Genomic DNA, 17,709 nt, shown 5'->3' on the forward strand with positions numbered 1-17,709 from the left:
AGATGGGGATTGAGAGTTGCTTCCCTTTGAAAGATTTTGCCAATTTGTGACTGGAAATTGATGCATTAGTTCTAAAATTAAATAAAGATCCTACAGCTTTCTTCAAAGAAATATTGTGTGTTTCTATGACAAAACTCATTTTTCAAGCACTGACCTCTGGGGAACTTCAACTGGCTCTATATTTCAGTTTGACATGTCTCACATCCCACCATCTAGTTGCTCATGGAAGAAGCTGGCATATTCATATATTTCCCTCACTTGTGATCATCCTTTAGCATAGGGTGGTCACCTAAATAAATACCAAGATCAAAGAGCCAGTAATTTAAATTAACACTCTCTCCCATGTCCCCAGAGGAAAAGCCCTGGTAATTAACTCTAATGAAATTAAAGTAACTTCCAACTCTTCTTTTCCTCAGTCTTTTAAAACTAAATGTGATAACCACAAAGAGCTAGTAAAATCAAAGTCAGTCCTCTTTATGGTAATTTAAGAACTTTATCTGGGGAACTAAAGAATCTTTGGAGTCTTACCAGAACTTTGTTCCATTACTTCTTTCTGACAAGTATCTTGAACATTAACCGTACAATTCACAATGAACTCAGGGGAGGAGCAATCATCCAACTGGAATTCTTCACACTGATAACACTGGATCTGGAGAGCAAAACCTGGAGGAACAGACAATCATCATGGGGAAATATAGCAAGGTGTCTTTGTCTCACCCTGAAGGTACTGATCCCAAATAAACAAAAAGTAATTCACTCCCCCCCTAAAGCGAAGTGAATGGATCTAATTCCAAGACCAGAGCAGCCCAAAGCACCAAAGGGATAATAAGACTTGAGCCGCCAGGGGGCAACCAAGACAACAAGGGTTCCAGAAATTTGGTCTATTTCCCCAGTCTCCCCCTTTGCTCCCCTCCCCCAGCATTTCGGTTCTCCCACTCCGTTCTTAAAGACGTCAAAAGACCATCAAAAAGTGAAATGAGGTACTGGGCCCTGGGAGGGTAGGATGTGAAAAGAGCAGCAAGTCTCCACTCATCACCATCAATTCATTTAACAGCTAATTGATTACACAGGAGTTATTCTTTTGGCCTTATGCAAAATTAATGTGCAGGACGACTCTTAAAGCGCATATATATATATATATATATATATATACATATATGTGTATTTATATATGTACATGTACACATACATATTATGTGCATATTTAAAGGTCATAATGGGATTTTACATTCCCCCCAAGAATTGGCAAGTAGACGTCTGTCTGGTTCCATGCAGCGATCTTGCAGCGCCCCCGTCGGTCCCCCAAGCCCCGCTGCTTTCCAGATCCCGCGGTCCCACAAAAGGGATTGGCTCCCTATGTTGTCCATTACTAAGAAATCTAGTTGATGTATCCCCGACATCCTAACGTGTTGCAGCGCGGAAGGGACAAGCTTACAATCAGGATTTGGGGTGGGGGGTGCAGTGCATCTACACAGCCTCGCCCTGTCCTCCCCGTGCCTTTACGATGCTGCGCCTCCGGTAATGGCACATTCGTTGAAGGGGTCAGCAGTCCGAAATCAGGATCAAAGGAGTTTTTCTGCCTCTATTACATTGCAGAGATTTCTTTTTTTCTTTTTTGGGTGTCGTGGGGGAATTGTAAACAAGTCAGTCCGGAAAAGAGGGAAACTGCCGTCTTGCAATCTCTACAGTCTAGCTAATCTGGTCAAGTCTGGAAGCCTCTACTTATCTGTTTTAGGGGAAATGAGACCTGAAACCCTCCTACGGTATGTTTCCTTCTCTTCCTCCACCCCAATTCCTACGTATATTCCCTCTTCCCTTAAATGCAATAATTCAGACCAGGGACCTAAAGCGGCTGGGGGTTCTTGGTGCTTTGCTCACCTGTCCGCTACGCTACTCCCACAGGCTGTTGAATGAAGAATAACTTTGCAACGGTTTGAAGATCTTGGGGGATTGTGGGAGGGCTCTTTTCTACCACCATTGCAGATAATGAGACTATTTCCTCACTCAGTCTCGCTCTCTCCCTCCACATCCCCGAGTCCTATCCTAGATGCCCAGTGAATTCATTCTCCAATACAGAGGAACCCAACGGACTTGATTTTTTTCCTCCTTCTCTTTTCCCTCCTTCTCTTCATTCTCCTGATCTCTTAGTGAGGGAGTTGGAGACTTTCCCAGGCTAGCACCTCTGAATAACTAACGCGGCAACAAAACTCCCCCTCTGAAGCCGGAGCAATGAACGCAATCAGATAAGCAGGTGGGTTCTACTGGCAAGAGAGGAGGAGAGTCGGGAGAAAGATAATGTGTGTGTGTGTGTCTTACCTGGAAGCAAAAACAATCCCCCAAAAGTAGTAACGATACCGAGGAACCACATCCTCTCGGAGCCGCCAGGCTGGGAGCGGAAGGTGCATCAGAGACTGCACCGATTGTGGCGGCTCCTGCTGCTTTTGATATGGCCCACGCTGCAGCCGTTTGTGTTACCGCCGCCGCCACCACGAAGAGAAGCCCCAGGTGCAGCCAGCAGAGCCCGCATTGCCCGGCTCTGGGCTCCGGGCTCGCCGCTCCCGGGCTCCAATCTTCGTGTTCCGAGCTCTGCGCGCTCTGCTCGCTCTGCTTGCTTTGGCTGTCTCCGCGGAGTGCCGCGCCTCAGGAGTTTGCAGCTGATAGTGAAGGAAACTACCCGGAGAGCCAGAGCACCCAAAAAAAAAAAGTCTCTCCTCTTCTTCCCACCTCCCATTACAAGCACCACGTGACGGCAGCAGAGTTGGGGTGGGGGTGGGGGCGCGGGGAGGGCTGGTGCCATCCAGCCCCAGCGCTATCCCACCCCTTTTCTTTTCCTACTTTCCATCCTTCCTCCTCCTTTCTCCGAATGGGAGGGGAGGGGGCGGTGAAAGTTTTTCTAGATAAAAAGCTCGGGGACTTGAGAAGGGATTGTATGAGTAGATAGAAAAGATGCAGCAGGTGAAGCTCCTATCCGTCTATCCTAGACAGTGAAGCGAGTGGAGAGGACAGGGAGGTCGCCGGTAGGGAAAGGCGCGCGCAAGCGTGTGTGTGTGTGTGTGTGTGTGTGTGTGTGTGTGTGTGTGTGTGTGTGTGTGTGTGGTGTTCGTATGTCCATATCGGTATAACATTTCTCAGCTCACTCCTTCACTCTGTGTGCCTGCTGGGGCAGCCCTTCTAAAGGGACTTAGCCTGGCTTCCCAAAAGAAGCGAGAGGCACATCCTAGGGAGAATCATGATTACTTCGCCGGACAGACGGAGAACGGACCTCAGAGGAAAGACCAGAAACGGGCTTTGAAAAGGAAGAGAGAGGATTCTACTCTGTGAAAGTTGCCCATCCCCGCGTGAAGCTGTCTCGGTATTAACTCCTTGCCGATCGGCCTTCTCGACCCTCTTCACACACCCTTCAGCCCCTCCTCTTCCTTTAGTCCTTTCCTTTGGCAGGACTCGGCTGTGGGAGCTTGCTTGCGGAGCTGCGTCTAGCCAGGCTATCCCCTGCCTGGGTACTGGCTTCTGTCCTCCCTTCTTTAAGCCCCTCACGCGTTGTGCTCTGTCTGGGTCCTCTAGTCTCTTGGTTTAGGAGGCTGTAGTCCACGGACCTAAATGCCTCCTGCTACCAATTAAATTGAAGTCTGATGGGGGCGGGGGTGGCGTAGAGAGTTGAGAATAGGTCTCCTAAAATCATTTTTCTTTCCATCACCCTCTCCCGCTCCTCTTCCCTAAGACTTTGGGGCACTCTCTTATCTAAAGATGAGGAAAGAGCTGTAGAAAAATCAACTGTGCTTTTATTGAGACTCGCTTCCTCCCCTCTACCGCTCCATCCCCGCTCAAGACAGCAATTGGTGAAAGTGGGTTGGCATTCCGTGCCACTCTATCCTGCGAGATCCTTCCCTCTGGCTCTCTGGGGCAGGCAAGCTTCGCCCAGACAGTAAACTGCCTGCACTCCCCCGCACCCCCGCCCTTCTTTGCTCTTGTCGCAGCACGCTGTCTGAGACCGATCTCCGGTCCCCTTTCTCCTCACGATCCACCTCCCCTCCCCAAACCTCACGCACACATCCCATTTTTTTTTTTTTTTTTTTTTTTTTTTTTTTTTTGGAAACCCCAGGGACATTCGATTTTTCTGGAAATAGCTTTTCGCTCTTCTACTATCCTCCTGGCCCCTCCCTCCCCCCTGTCCATCTTTGAGGGGGGTGACCACAAACCTGAACGTTGATCATTTATTTCCCATCTGGTATGACCTGCACGTTTTGAATTGGGTTTAAATTACTTTCATGCAATTTTTCTGAGGTAATAGTTCCACGTCTATACCTGGCTTTTCTTTTCTCTGGAGTAATAGTTCCACGTCTACACCTGGCTCTTCTTTTCTCTTCAGTGCCCCCTTTCCCTCCCCCGCCCCTTTTATTCCTGTATGGTTAACTCCACTGAGAAACGGAAATGCATTGCGTTATTGGCTCCATTCTTCTCCATCTCTGGAGCAAGATGGCCAATATTCTTTATGGGATTCATTGTGAGGGCATGGGTGTCATCATTCAAATAGCTCCTGTCTGTTTTTAGTAGCCTTTTTAAAATCCTTTAAGCTTACTTGCTACTGTGTATGAAAAGCCTTTTTATTAAGAAATGAAATGCAAAATAATTTTTAAAAGTCAGAAAGACAAGAAAAATTACACAATTGTCACTTGAGATAAAATCCAAATAGAATAAATTGCACAAATTAATCGAATAACACTGATCATACAATATATTTTTTAAAAATGAACATGTGCTAAAGTAACCACATAGATTCTAGAAATATTTCCATTATACCTAGTTTACAGGTTCATGTACAAAAGCAGTTATAAATAGTTCACATCTAGAAAAAATACACATAACCTTTGAAATAGATTTTATCCTTACATATAAACAGTCTTTGTAGAAAAAAAATGGATATGAAAGTTTATTTTTTTAGCACCAATTTTTTTTGATTAAAAAATTATAAATTGAAAATGAGCTGTTTGATTTCTGGAAGCTCAGAACTGACTGAATTGAGATCAAATTGGAGCTGAAGGTAAAAGTAAAAATTGTTATATTCAGAAACAGAAAATAAAATGACTATGTTTGGGAAGTTGCAAGATCTTAGAGGTAATACATTTTTAGGAACAGTACTTTTCCTTTCAATCAGGACTTCACTCCAGACTCCTTTTATGCTTGTGTTAGAAATATGGATAATTATGGTAACTCCGAGCTTGAATTATTCTAGTAAAAACTCTGAAATTTCACAAAAATCAAAACTTTTACCAAATTAATATTTCAAAATGGAAATTACCATATTGCTTAATGTATTTTAGGAGGCTCAGTTTTTTTGTTTAAGCAGTGTCCCTACATACAGTTTTCAGACTAGAAGAATAAACATTTAAAAAAAATTTTCAACTAAAAGTTTTTGTTAATATTAACATCAGCTTAAGGAGGTTAGTAACCTGTTCTTTCAAGAGCATGGCACCAGTTTATTGCTGTCATTTTTTTTTTTTTTTGCTACAAATATAATCTTTCCCCCCAAAATTTACAACTTCTGTACAAGTATTCAAAAAAGTGCAAAATTAAGACTTTTGTGTCCTGTGTATATTTTTCTTTTATCCTCATGCACCACAACAAATGCAGTCTGTCTTTATTGCTGTGTCATGGAAGTAAGCCAGAGAGCAGCCTGCTGTGAATCTTAAAATTTCCGCTGTGTTGTTTCAATAGTATATTTTATTTTTTATTTTATTTTTTCCCAGTTTCTTAAGTGCTCTGTTCACAGCCCACTTGGGGGGAAAAAGTCTTTTATACATCATTTGAACCTTGACTTGCACAGGAAGAGAAGCTATCATATAAAGAATCACTTAAAGACTCCAAATTATCGACACCAGGCCTATTGGAGCTCTTTAAAGATGCATCTTCATTTTTCCCTTTTTCTTCCCTTTGTCTTTCAACCTTATTCAGACAGTTCTTCTCTTTTTCTAATAAAATCACACTATTGCTGTTAAGTTTATTGAGCGACTCCAGGGAAATTTTAGATAATCTATTCTCAGAATCTTCTTTTGTTTCTTCAACTTGTTTCAATTTCTGCAATAAAAAAGGGAAAATATTAGAAACATATTTCTTGGGAAAATCAAGTTATATTCTCCAATATTCAATTATTGTCTGGGCAAAGTACAGTTTTAAAGGGATAGATTGCACTTACAAGCCTTTAACTATCTTCTAGCATAATTAGATGTAATAATGAAGTCAATTTTGGGGGATAAATCAGGGCTTTAATCATTTTACTGAGACAAATAGGTCCCAATTTGCAAAACAGTTAAGTGCCACTTAATTTCATTTTAAATGGCTGAATTTGAAATTTGTTCATGTAAATTGCCTTATTTTTCTTACTCAGAGTTTTTGACTTCCTTTCAGTTAATTTTATTGGATAAGTATTTCCACACAAGAAAGGACATTGGATTAGTTCCAAAAGTTAGAAACTTCTGTGGTTTTTTAAAAAGCATAAACTCTATAAAGCTGCCATAAAATTTAGATACATATTTGCTTGTAGAAATAGTGTTTCATTTTCTGTGTCTAATATACCATGTCTGGACTATATCCTTGTGCTTGCACACATGCACATCTAATTTCTAGACAGATCTCTGTTCAAGTAGTCTCTGTTTCCCCATCCTTTTCAAGATGCAAAGCCCTAAAGAAACCTTGGTGGACAGCATAGTAATGAGGTTTGGACAGAGCCCCTATCTTCTTGCAGGTCCTCTTATTTCAGCTAGGGATAATTGTGGAATATAATTGGAGAGATCTAAGTCTCTATGAAACACTGCCTTTATAAAAACAGTCCCCCATTCAGTGAAATCCTCTAAACTTGAAGGAGATTAGTGACTCAACTAGAATAAAGTCAATTGCCCTTATGGCTCTGGCCTGCAGGGTAGAGAAGTAGGAATGACAAAGAAATTAATAGGGAATAAGAATCTGGAAGACAGTCCTTACTGAGTGACCCCTGCCTCCCCTGCCCCCATCAACCACCTTATTGCTAACCTCCACATAAGGCGAAGGCAAAAGTGAGGATGGAGTTCTAGTGATTAAAATATTTTGTAATTAACAAATAGGATTCAAAAATTTTGGCTTAATAATATTGATCACAAATTTGACTACCCTGATCAAAATTTTCCTTGTATATAAATCTTTCTATTAATCAATGTTACAAGGTAAATGCAAGGAAACAATGTAAGGGAAAACTGAACACCAAACATAGAATCCAGAATTTCAGGAGGATCTTTTAACTTAGAAAAATGAAAAATTACCTGATACTTTGCATTTCCAATAAATACAAGGAAAGGGGTATGTGTTGAGAGGGGAAGGGAAGGAGGGATTAGCCTAATTCTTATGATCATACTCGGTATATGCTGCTTCTTGTAGTTTCCTATGTGAACTCATAATGGACAGATCTGTTATCTTTTTTGTTTAGTTACTGTGTAGCAAAGAGTAGCCTTTTGACTGACTGCTGTGCTAGAATTGTGTGTCCATACCAAAAGTCTAACCAGTCCAATCTCTAATTTTATGGCTATATCTGAGTTAGAAGGATGAAATTCTGTAAACCTCCAGGTGGGGGAGCCATGAAAATAAATACTTACATGGTATATGATCTTACATTTAGAGCCAAGTTTATTTCCTTCCCATTTTGCATATGAAGAAACTGAAGCTTGTAGAGGTAATAATGAATTGTCTCTGGATATAAAAATAGTAAATGATAGAGCTGGGATTTGAAGCTCTGCCCTCTGATTCTAAAGTCAATATCCATAGACTCAAAGAATTCAAGTTGCAAGGGAGCTTGAAAGTCATCTAATTCAACAATTATTTTACAGACAAGGTAACTTATAGGCCCAGACCTATTAGGTTACCTGCCCAAAGTTACTTTGCTTCTAAATGGCCTGGTCTTTGATTATAAATCAAGGTATCTTTACTGAACTAAAACAGAGGAAAGGTACTTTTCACACCATAATACAGTTCTTCCCACTCAATGGATCCAATTTTCAGAAGCCATACCCAATAATGAAATAGTTATATTCTTTTAGTAAGGTGGTATGTTTCTAAAAGAAAAAAAAATAGAGCACTGAGGTGGATGATATTTCATTATTCAAACAACATATAGTATGTGATATTATGGGAAGAGCTAATTTTTTCTGTCACATGAAACTAGAAGCAGGTTCACAGAATAGATTAGAGAATTACAGGGTAATTATAGAAAAGCAGCTCAGTAATCACAAAGTAACTTCATTTAAAACTTTTAGAGGTCATTCACATACTTGAATGGGTTTAAAGGACTTTTTATTAAAATACACATATATCTTTATCAGACGAGTTAGAAAATTCTTGTGCTGAATCAAATAATTCATTTATAACACTTTACAGTTTTAAAAATATTTTCCTTTCCAATATCTTCTTTAATCTCCTTACTAACCATAGCTTATTAGTACAAGTATTTTTATTCCTATGTTATAGATGAAGACAGCGAGGTTCAAAGAAGTTAAGCTTGTCCTCAGGATTATATAATTTTAAAATGACAGAACTGGGAATTAATATAAGTCTAAGTAAAAAGTTCATTGCTTCCTTTCCTTCCATCACAAAAAGAAGATATCCCTCACTAATCCCTTTACTTGTTCCTTAATATTATTTTCTTCTTATTAGTTCAGTACCTTGCTTGAATTGCTTGAATGTCTTTTCTTTTATGTATATTTGATTTTTTTCTGGCAACTGGAAGATTTTTATCTGTCTAAAACAGATTCAGATCTTCCTTTCCTTCTGTCTTATAGATCTTTCCAATAGTTGCCCCAATTTTTCTTCTTCCATTTGCAGGAAACTGTAAAAAATGTATTTATATATGATGCCTCTACTTCTTCATTATCTAATTTTCTTTTATTACCTTGAAATTAGTAGCTTCTTTTTCTAACATTTCACTGTAGCTGCTTTATTAAGAGTCTCAAAGTGTCTGATAAGTATATCCAATGGCTTTTGCTTAGTGTCCATGCCCTATGACCTCTATAGCTTTTGATACTGTTGACCCATCTACTAAATACTTTTTTTTGTCCTCCTCTTCATATACATTAGACTTATATAGAATATACATTTTCTATCCCTATAAATACTCCTGCTCTGTCTTCACTAGTTCTCCTTTTGGTCTCCTTTATAAAAGTTATTGGTTTCCCAATGGTCCCTCTTTATTCTCTTCTGTTTTACATATTGTCACTTGATAGTTTCATTGACATCAATAGCTTTGACTACCACTTCTTTGTAAATCATTTTAATGTCCATTTCTAATTTTGTATATTTCAATTAGTGAAAATGTCCAAAAATTAGCTCATGGATCTAGATATAGATCATATCTTAAGTATTTATCTATTCCACTCCTTTCATTTTATAGATAAGGAAATGGGCAATAAAAAGAATGAGTGACTTGCCCAAGATCATATAGGTCCTAAGTAACTTAATTGTGATTAAAGATGCCCTGACTCCAAATTCACTATTTACCATTATTATCACTCTCCCCATTTAACCTATTTCTCCTCTTTTTCCACTTAGAAACATTTCCTTCCCCCCCTCATAGACTATCTATGATACCAACATTTACCTTTTCTTCTATGATCACAATCCTGAAATTGCTCTTGACTTTTTCTCTCATTTCACATGCCCAGTCATCAGGTCTGATAGTTCTACCTCATCTTTCTCTTTCCTCACCTCTCTATGCCCAATGTTACCATATCCCAGTTTATTGGCATTTGCTTAGACTGTTATCTCATAATGTGTTTTCTCTTCTCCACTCTTTTCACCCTCGTCTCTTCTTTATAGGGCTGGCAAAATGCTTTTTTTTTCTTGCATGGAGATTTGGACTGCTCAGTGCCTCCTTATTGACTAGTGAGAAAATTTCAAACTTTTCTACCTGGCCTTCAATATTCTTTACAAGTACCAGGACCACCTTCCCCCCCAGTCTTATTTAATAATTCCCTTCCATGAACTCTTTAGTCAAATTTGATTACTACTGTATGACCCCAGATACCTATCATTGCTTATAATTTCCTAGTCTGAGGATGTACTGTTTTCCTCCCTGTTTACCTGATAAATTTCTACCTACTTCCTCCCCCCGCCCCCCACCTCATCTTTCTTTAAAACCCAATCAAATGTCACAGTCTTCAGGAAAACTTCCTTGAGATTTCTGGTTAGTAATAATTTCTTGCTAAGGCATCACAGTGTGTTTTTCAATTTTTTAGTAAACTGATTATATAATATTGCATATTACAGCTACCTGTGTTTGTGAATTAGTTCTCTACTATTTTAAAATTTTAAAAAAGCTCCATTAAGAGGATCAGATCATAGAAAGACCTTATGTCTTCTTCAGTATCTATGCTTACTAGGTACTTAGTAAATGTCTGTGGTTGCTATTGCTTTTTCTACTACATCCTGATCTGATGTGTCAAAAGCATTTATTGTAATTATTTCTCCTCTCTAGAATGCTTTCCCCCAACCTTTGCTTATTTTTATTCTCCTATTCTTCAAGACTTATCTCAAATTTTACTTCCTCCTTAAAGCCTTTTAAACTCATACTGATCTTCTATAGCACTTATTGTTTTTACTGCTCAAATTTGTACATCACAATATAGCAATACAACTTTTATTCTCTATTTATTTCATGAATATCTGTTACTTGTGTGTCCAACTGCCTACTCTTCTATTCTTTTGCATATCCCTCCTACCAAAATCACTCACAGTAAAGGATGTGCTCAATAAATAATTATTGATTCATTAATTAGAATTCATTCTAGTACCAGAAGATACTAGAATGATGGAGCCAGACATTTAACCATTGGCCATTTCATTTCAGACTGTCTTTTGGACTTCTTATCTATTATCCTGTTTCCAATTATAAGCAATGCCCAAACAAAAATTATTAATTCTTTGAAACATGAGATATTTATATTAACATATATTCAATACTAATATATATTTATATTTGTTCAGACACATGACTTCATTTGTACAGGCAATGTCAAGTCAGCAAACTTCTGCTATCACTATAAATCAGGGTTTATTGTGCTACTTGTAGACATAAAGAGATGCCTGGGAAATGAGATTAAATGAGGTTCTCAGGGTTGCACAATCAATGTTAGAGGTATGACTGTGCTTGATGTCAGCTCTATTCATTATACCACAGTGCCTCTCCTTGACACAAATTGATTTTTTTTTTAATATTCCAAAGTTTGGAAAATACTACACACATACACAACATGCATGTGTGTGTGTGTGTGTATTCTTTGAGTCTTCAAATCTGTCAATAATATTTTGAGATTGAGACAATAGATGTTATTGAGGATAGGCATCAATGGGAATAGATATTAGACCTGTGATTTCAATGATTTAGGAAATTCCTATATCAGGAAAGTCTCTTCCACCTTTCCGACAACTTGAAAGTCTTAAAGTTGTTATTTTGTTGTTTAATTTTTTCCCTCTATATTTTGTGACTCCATTTAGGTTTTTCTTGGCAAAGATACTGAAGTGGTTTGCCATTTACTTCTCCAGCTTATTTTATAAATAGAGCAAATGAGATAAGAGTAAAGGATGTGCACACTTTCATAGTTGGTGGGCTTGAGACTGAAATTCCAGAATGTCAATCAAAAATGTTTCATCATTTCACACGTCCAGTCAACAACATCCAGAATACAATTAGAACCCTAGCTATTCTAGGCACTAGAGAAGGAAGAAGATATGGTTCTTGCCGTTGGAGAGCATATAATGGGATAGCTAAAATAGGGCATATAAAATGCAATTATATAAGAACACAAATTATAGAAACAAAATCACAAAATATATGCATAATAACTACAGACATAAGGTTTTATATTTTATAGTTAGAAAGCAAACAGAACCTAAAGTTCACAGTAGGGAGGAATAATTAGCCGATTAACACATTAGTTCATTTATAGTTTATGGGAGGAATAATTTATTACTTCAAATGCGACTATATCCTTTGACTATGATTTTTAGAAAAAAAAGATAAGCCTTTATTCTGCTAAAATGTAGGATAAAGAAATTAAAACCTGATTATGAATTTTAAATACACTAGGTAGGGATTAATGTTTTTAATAAAGGTAAGCTACTTTAGTCCAAAGGAACAATTGGTTAGGGTTAGTAATGGCAATGTAAACTGGACACTAAATTATGAATTCATTATTCATTGCTGCACATATTCAACTTCATTCTTTTTAGAAAGTAAGTGCCTATCATTGGGCTTGCTAACAAGTCTTACTTGTGATATACCCCAAAAATTGAGAGGATACTAGTGTAATTAACCTTATTGCAATCAGAGTTGGGGATAAGCAGTAAAGGCTTGTTGGAAGCAATAAATATTGAGAATTTTGAAGGAATGGAAGTGATATTATCACTACATTTGTGCCTCAAAAACATTAAAGATAGGGAAAAAAGTTTATATGTAAAGACATTTATAGAAGATCTTTTTTATTAATAGCTTTTTTATTTTTACATGCAAAGATAGTTCTCAACATTCACCCTTGCAAAACCTTGCAGTTCCTTTCTTCTTTTCCTCTCTCCTTCCCTCCTTCCTCCTTTCTCTAGTTCCTCCCACCTTCCCTTCCTCTCTCCTTCCCTTTTTTTCTCCTTCCTCCATCCCCAAGTGAGCCAGATTGGGGTGGGGATACTTGTATTAGTTGAAAAAAAAAAAGAAAGAAAGACATAACTTGGTAGAGAAAAGGAGGCAGCTCACAAGAGAAAGTATGTATAGAGGTAGGTGAGTGATATATGGATCAGGCCCATGATTTTGCTGATATAGAAATTCTGGTAAAAGAAGTCCCTCTACTGAGGGACTTTGTAATTCAGAAACCAAGAGAGTTGCTCAGAAAAATTAAGAGATTAAATAGCTGCTTGTCCTGGGTTACATAGTCCCTTTATGTCAGAAGAATGGACTGAACATAGGTCCTCTAAACTCTAAGGTTGACTTTTTACTTGCTAACTGATCTTGGCGTAGTTTACAAGGGCATGATTAATCCAGTCTTGGACATTTGGTTAAACCTGAAGATATGACCTAAGGGTGGTCCTTAGACCCACCTTAAGAATGGACTGAACCCAGGTCCTCCAGATTCTAAGGTTGACTCTTTCCTTGCTATACTGATCTTGGACTTGTTTACAAAGTCATGATTAATCAAATCTTGGGCATTTGGTTAAACCTAAAGATATTACCCTGAGGGTGGTCTTCTTAATAATTTACAGAAAGATAGAACCAGGGAAGAATCTGGGACTGAGAAAGTAGCCAAGAAACCGAAATAAAGTCTCTGCCCTATTTCAAGTTTTACCCTAAATAGTACTGGCAGAGGCAGGCCATTGACAAAAATCAAGGGAGATATAGTGAGGACTGCTTCTCTGTCCTCATTTAATCTCTCTACCTTATCATTTATTGCCATGTTGGAGGTGCTGCTCTGAAGATACAGACACTAAAAAATGGAGTGGATGACCTTTGATGACTGCTTAACACCCTTTCATGCTTTTCACAAGACTGTGGCACTAACCCTGGCAACCTAGTCAAATTTCTACTTGGATAATTACTTTCTCCCTGTACAAAATCCCTTTGTAACCTCAACTGGACACATTATTCTCCACTTGCCCTTCTAAAAAATTAATGTGCAGCAATGGTAATAGAGAACCACTATCTCAGTCCAACCACAGGGTTTAAGATGTGTTTCAGCAATGAGGGAACTCAGCGTTCCCTAGATGAATGGCTTGGGAATTTTTTGTTGTTGTTGTTCTAGATGGGAAAATGAGAATACTTTAATTATCTTTATTAGATGACATATTTGTTTTCAGACAGGATTTACATCTATGACTATTTTGTTAACTCTTGCTCTCCTTTGCTACTCATTGCTCAACCCTTTTATCTCTTTCTGTCACCCCCACTACCCAAAATGGGGGAATATTTTTTATCTGGGATGAAAAACAACCAGAGGAAAAATGACTAAAATTTTTTAAGTTTGCCATTATAAAGGTAAGGGTTTCTACCCTTACTCTACCTAATATGATCACATAAAACTAAGACTTATATTTGAATCAAAAATCCTTAATCAGTTTGAGAGGAATAATGTATTGTGATCATTGGATAAGATGATTACGTCCCATAATAAATAACATGTAATTCGATGAAAGAATGGACTTTTAGCTCTCTTGAGGCTATGCTAATAACACAACATAACAGTTTGGAATCATTTATTCCAGCAGAGGTGATGAAAGAACTCCATCCAAGTCCATGAGAGGAAAAAGAAGTGTATAGGGGGCAATTGTAGGAGAGAGAGAATGTGTTTGTTTCTAGATGATTGTGTAAACTAAGGATACCCATGACAGCCACTAGAAGTTATATACCACAGTATTGACTAGAGTCAGTGGTAGAATCCATTGTTGCAGTGGACTATCAGAGCAGCACTAAGTGTCAATAGGTGATATGCCTGCAGATGGAAAGAAATCATGACCCTTTATGGTGGCAACATCACTTATTGTCTTAACTTTTGTCCTGCCACTGGGCTTTGATAACTGGAGGAGAAAGTAAAGGTGATGGCTTTGTGCATCTCTGTCTCCTTCAATCCTGTTCACTTGAGAGTTAACACATCACTCTTATGATGTCATCAGTCTTTTTCTAGAATGAAGGATGAACAACAACAAGTATAGTTATGGACCTTACAAGGGCACCAGCTTTTGGAGTCCAGCGGAGAGGTATACTCATGGGAAATGATTATATAAAGGAAGAAAAGGATTCTAGTAACCAAAAGCATGGGCCACCACCTTTGCCATATGTGTTTCTATATGAATCATTGTTATTATAAATATAATTTGCCAAGTTTGAGTCTACTTTTCCAAAGTACCTGAGAGAGTGTGCTGCCAGTTTTAAATAGTATTTCAATGAATGAGAAATCACTTATAAATCACTTAAAATACAAAATATTATGCTAAATGTTGAAATTATGGCTATAAAATCAATATACTTTTTTCTATCAAGGTTTGACATGCTAAAAAGAGACAAGACACATGAAGTCAAATGAAAAGGGCCCATGATCCTTAAAGTATAGTGGCAAAGCAGATGGTTTATTGTAACTTTCATCAAAAATTCTATGTTGAATCATTTAATAGTACCAAGGATTTTGGCAGTGAGATCTTTTTTTCTTAGGTTCTCAATATCCATGGCTACTGAGGAAGACCATAGGAGTGTCTCCTTAAGTGTCCCTTTCTGGATGCTGACTAAAGGCAAGAAACTAGAAACAGAGTCAGTGATTTGGGGCTCTTGTTGTTCCCAAGCATCTTAGGAATAGAGTCTTTATTTCTACCAAGTCTGGGATACAATAGTAGTTGAGATAGTGAAAGTACCTTGACCTATCTGATACAATTTAAGACATATTGCATGTATACAAACTGTACATTTGAGTACTGTCAATGATTCTAGCTTATAAGAGCCAAGCCATCAAACTTTCCCCATCTAATTTATTAGTGTCATTATGAACAAAAGTAAATATAGCTGACATTCTTCTGACAGACAGTATTAGTTGGGAATGTTTTCTTTGGTTACCTTCTTCATCACTCAGAATAATGCATATAATACTCATCTATCTACCTTTTCTCATCACATTTGTGCCTTAGGTGATAATATACTCCTAGCATAGACTGTATGATAAAGAACACATGAGTACCATCAGGTAAAGCAAATTCAGCACAAAAACTAACTCCACATTGTGATATTGCAAAATTATATTTGCATTGCAAAGTGATGCATTTCCTGCTGCTTTGATAAGAACATATATATTATTTTTTTTTTATTTTTGAAGAAGATAAAAGGAAGAAAAAGATTGATTATATAATTTTCCTTAAGAAGCCTTTTTCCAAAAGAAATCACCTAACACGTTTTTAATGGTGGACATCATAAAACCTTACCTGAAGGAGCTAAATTTTTATAGTGAAATATTATGTGAGTACTTAAAAGCAAGGAAAAAACCCTATGATATAATTCATCAAATCATAAATAGTTATTTAATATGGAATCATTTATAAGTAGATTTCAGAATACCATTTAGAATTCACAATGTATTATAGTTCCCAGTTTATTAGGCAGTTTACAAGAGCCATGGAACCAAATGGAATTATAAACCAATGTATATCCCAAGAACATACTGATCTATTGTGGACATAATGATGTTAGCTTTACTCATCCTTGAGCCATTCATTCACTAATGCAATTCATATGTCAGGTCTAACACCAGCCAATACCTTTGTCTATGGATAAGGTCTATTTTATGGGCACACGATACATTGCAGCCTCAAATGTGAAGCAGCTTTAAACTGGGGCTTACTGATTACGGCTCATGTCTTCATTTCAAATAGTTGAAGTTGTGCCAGAATACTTAGCTCTATATGACTCCTTGGTACCCTCTCTTTTGAAAGCTCTAATCTAGATGTAGGCATCAATATGTTCACATACTTGGACATTATAATCACCAAACTATAGGACTCAGAGTGGTCATTTGGTTCCTCTGGTCTTAAACCAACGAAGTCAGAATGATCTATTCCATTACAAAGATTCTCTGGAGAAGATTCCATTACAAAGATTCTCTGGAGAAGATTCCACAACAGAATTATTCTAAAGATGCTTTTATGTTTTGGATTTACTAGAAAAATGGCTTTCTCTTATATGATGAACCTGATGTCTGCTAAGATACAAAGACATACTAAAGTTTAGAGAGCACAAATTGAAATTAGGTACCATTTCTTATTCCATTTCTTGGCTTTGTCATAATTTATAGTGAGATCTTTGATTCATCACTGCAAAAGTGGACCCTGATTTACTGTGAAGATTTAATTTAGAATTAGGCTGCTGTAACCATAGCATTTTGAGGATTCTGCTTTCATTGAGATGCTCTCAAGAATCAATTCTATAAGGTCAAAACTATTTTTATAATAATATCAAGATATTATTTATATATTAAAATAATTCATCCCTTTCCATGTTTTGTATCTTTTTGTATCACATCTAATATTGTTTTGCATATAGTAGATCCCCTTCATTGTTTTATAAAATATAATACAATTTTCTTCTAGCTTTCATCTTTCCCTACTGAAAAATTCACGGAGTATCTCCATTGTTTTTTCTGTCTCATTGAAGACAGTGAATGTAAAGCCCTGACAAAAACTATTTAGTGATGGCATCAAAATGTATTTTTCAGGCAGCAGAATGAAGAGGGGTTGAGGAACTGCATTTTAGAATAACTGATATCTGACCATTTATTGCTTTGAATAGAGGGAAGTTTCCTCTTCTTGCCAAAGGCCTTGACCTAAGAACTCCTATCATAGGACTATCCTGATCATAGGACTACCCCTCTAATGGGCTGGCAGCCATGCTCTGAACCATCTGTGATTTTACATGCTCCTCCAGCCCAGCTTGGCCAGGACTAGGTAATACAGCAGCTGCCATTGTTCCCTGGAAATTTAATAGGAATAACTATTGCAAGAGGCTTTCTAGGGGGTGAAAAATTATTGAAAAATGTAGGCACATGATAAATGGTGTAGACATTGCCTCTGCCCCTTTCCCTTAAATGTTTCTTTCAGCTATCAAACATTGCCTCTGTCTCTTTCAAGGCAGTCTCAGACAATATACTTTAATTCAGATCCCTATCTCATTCAGACAGTTGG

The 17,709-nt window shown here is 37.6% G+C and overlaps 2 protein-coding genes across 6 annotated transcripts in view; both read right to left on the bottom strand.

The window, feature by feature from the left end:
- The window catches only part of LYPD1 (LY6/PLAUR domain containing 1), a 34,967-nt gene extending 32,332 nt beyond the window's left edge, over nucleotides 1-2,635 (bottom strand). Inside the window, exons 1-2 of the mRNA XM_074301869.1 lie at nucleotides 2,317-2,635; nucleotides 529-663 (exon numbers count right to left, since the gene is read on the bottom strand). Coding sequence (XP_074157970.1) covers nucleotides 529-663; nucleotides 2,317-2,368 — 187 coding nt within the window. The 5' untranslated portion in view covers nucleotides 2,369-2,635. The remainder of the gene's footprint in view (nucleotides 1-528; nucleotides 664-2,316) is intronic.
- A 1,952-nt stretch (nucleotides 2,636-4,587) lies between these two features.
- NCKAP5 (NCK associated protein 5) overlaps nucleotides 4,588-17,709 on the bottom strand; it is a 939,808-nt gene continuing 926,686 nt past the window's right edge. For 4 of the 5 annotated variants that reach the window (XM_074301873.1, XM_074301870.1, XM_074301872.1 and 1 more), the window contains one exon: nucleotides 4,588-6,072. In XM_074301873.1, the coding sequence (XP_074157974.1) occupies nucleotides 5,791-6,072 (282 nt within the window). In that variant the 3' untranslated portion in view covers nucleotides 4,588-5,790. The remainder of the gene's footprint in view (nucleotides 6,073-17,709) is intronic. The other variant, XM_074301874.1, reaches the window with a different exon arrangement.

Source organism: Sminthopsis crassicaudata, chromosome 3 (genome assembly GCF_048593235.1).
Source record: "Sminthopsis crassicaudata isolate SCR6 chromosome 3, ASM4859323v1, whole genome shotgun sequence".
Lineage (NCBI taxonomy): Eukaryota > Metazoa > Chordata > Mammalia > Dasyuromorphia > Dasyuridae > Sminthopsis > Sminthopsis crassicaudata.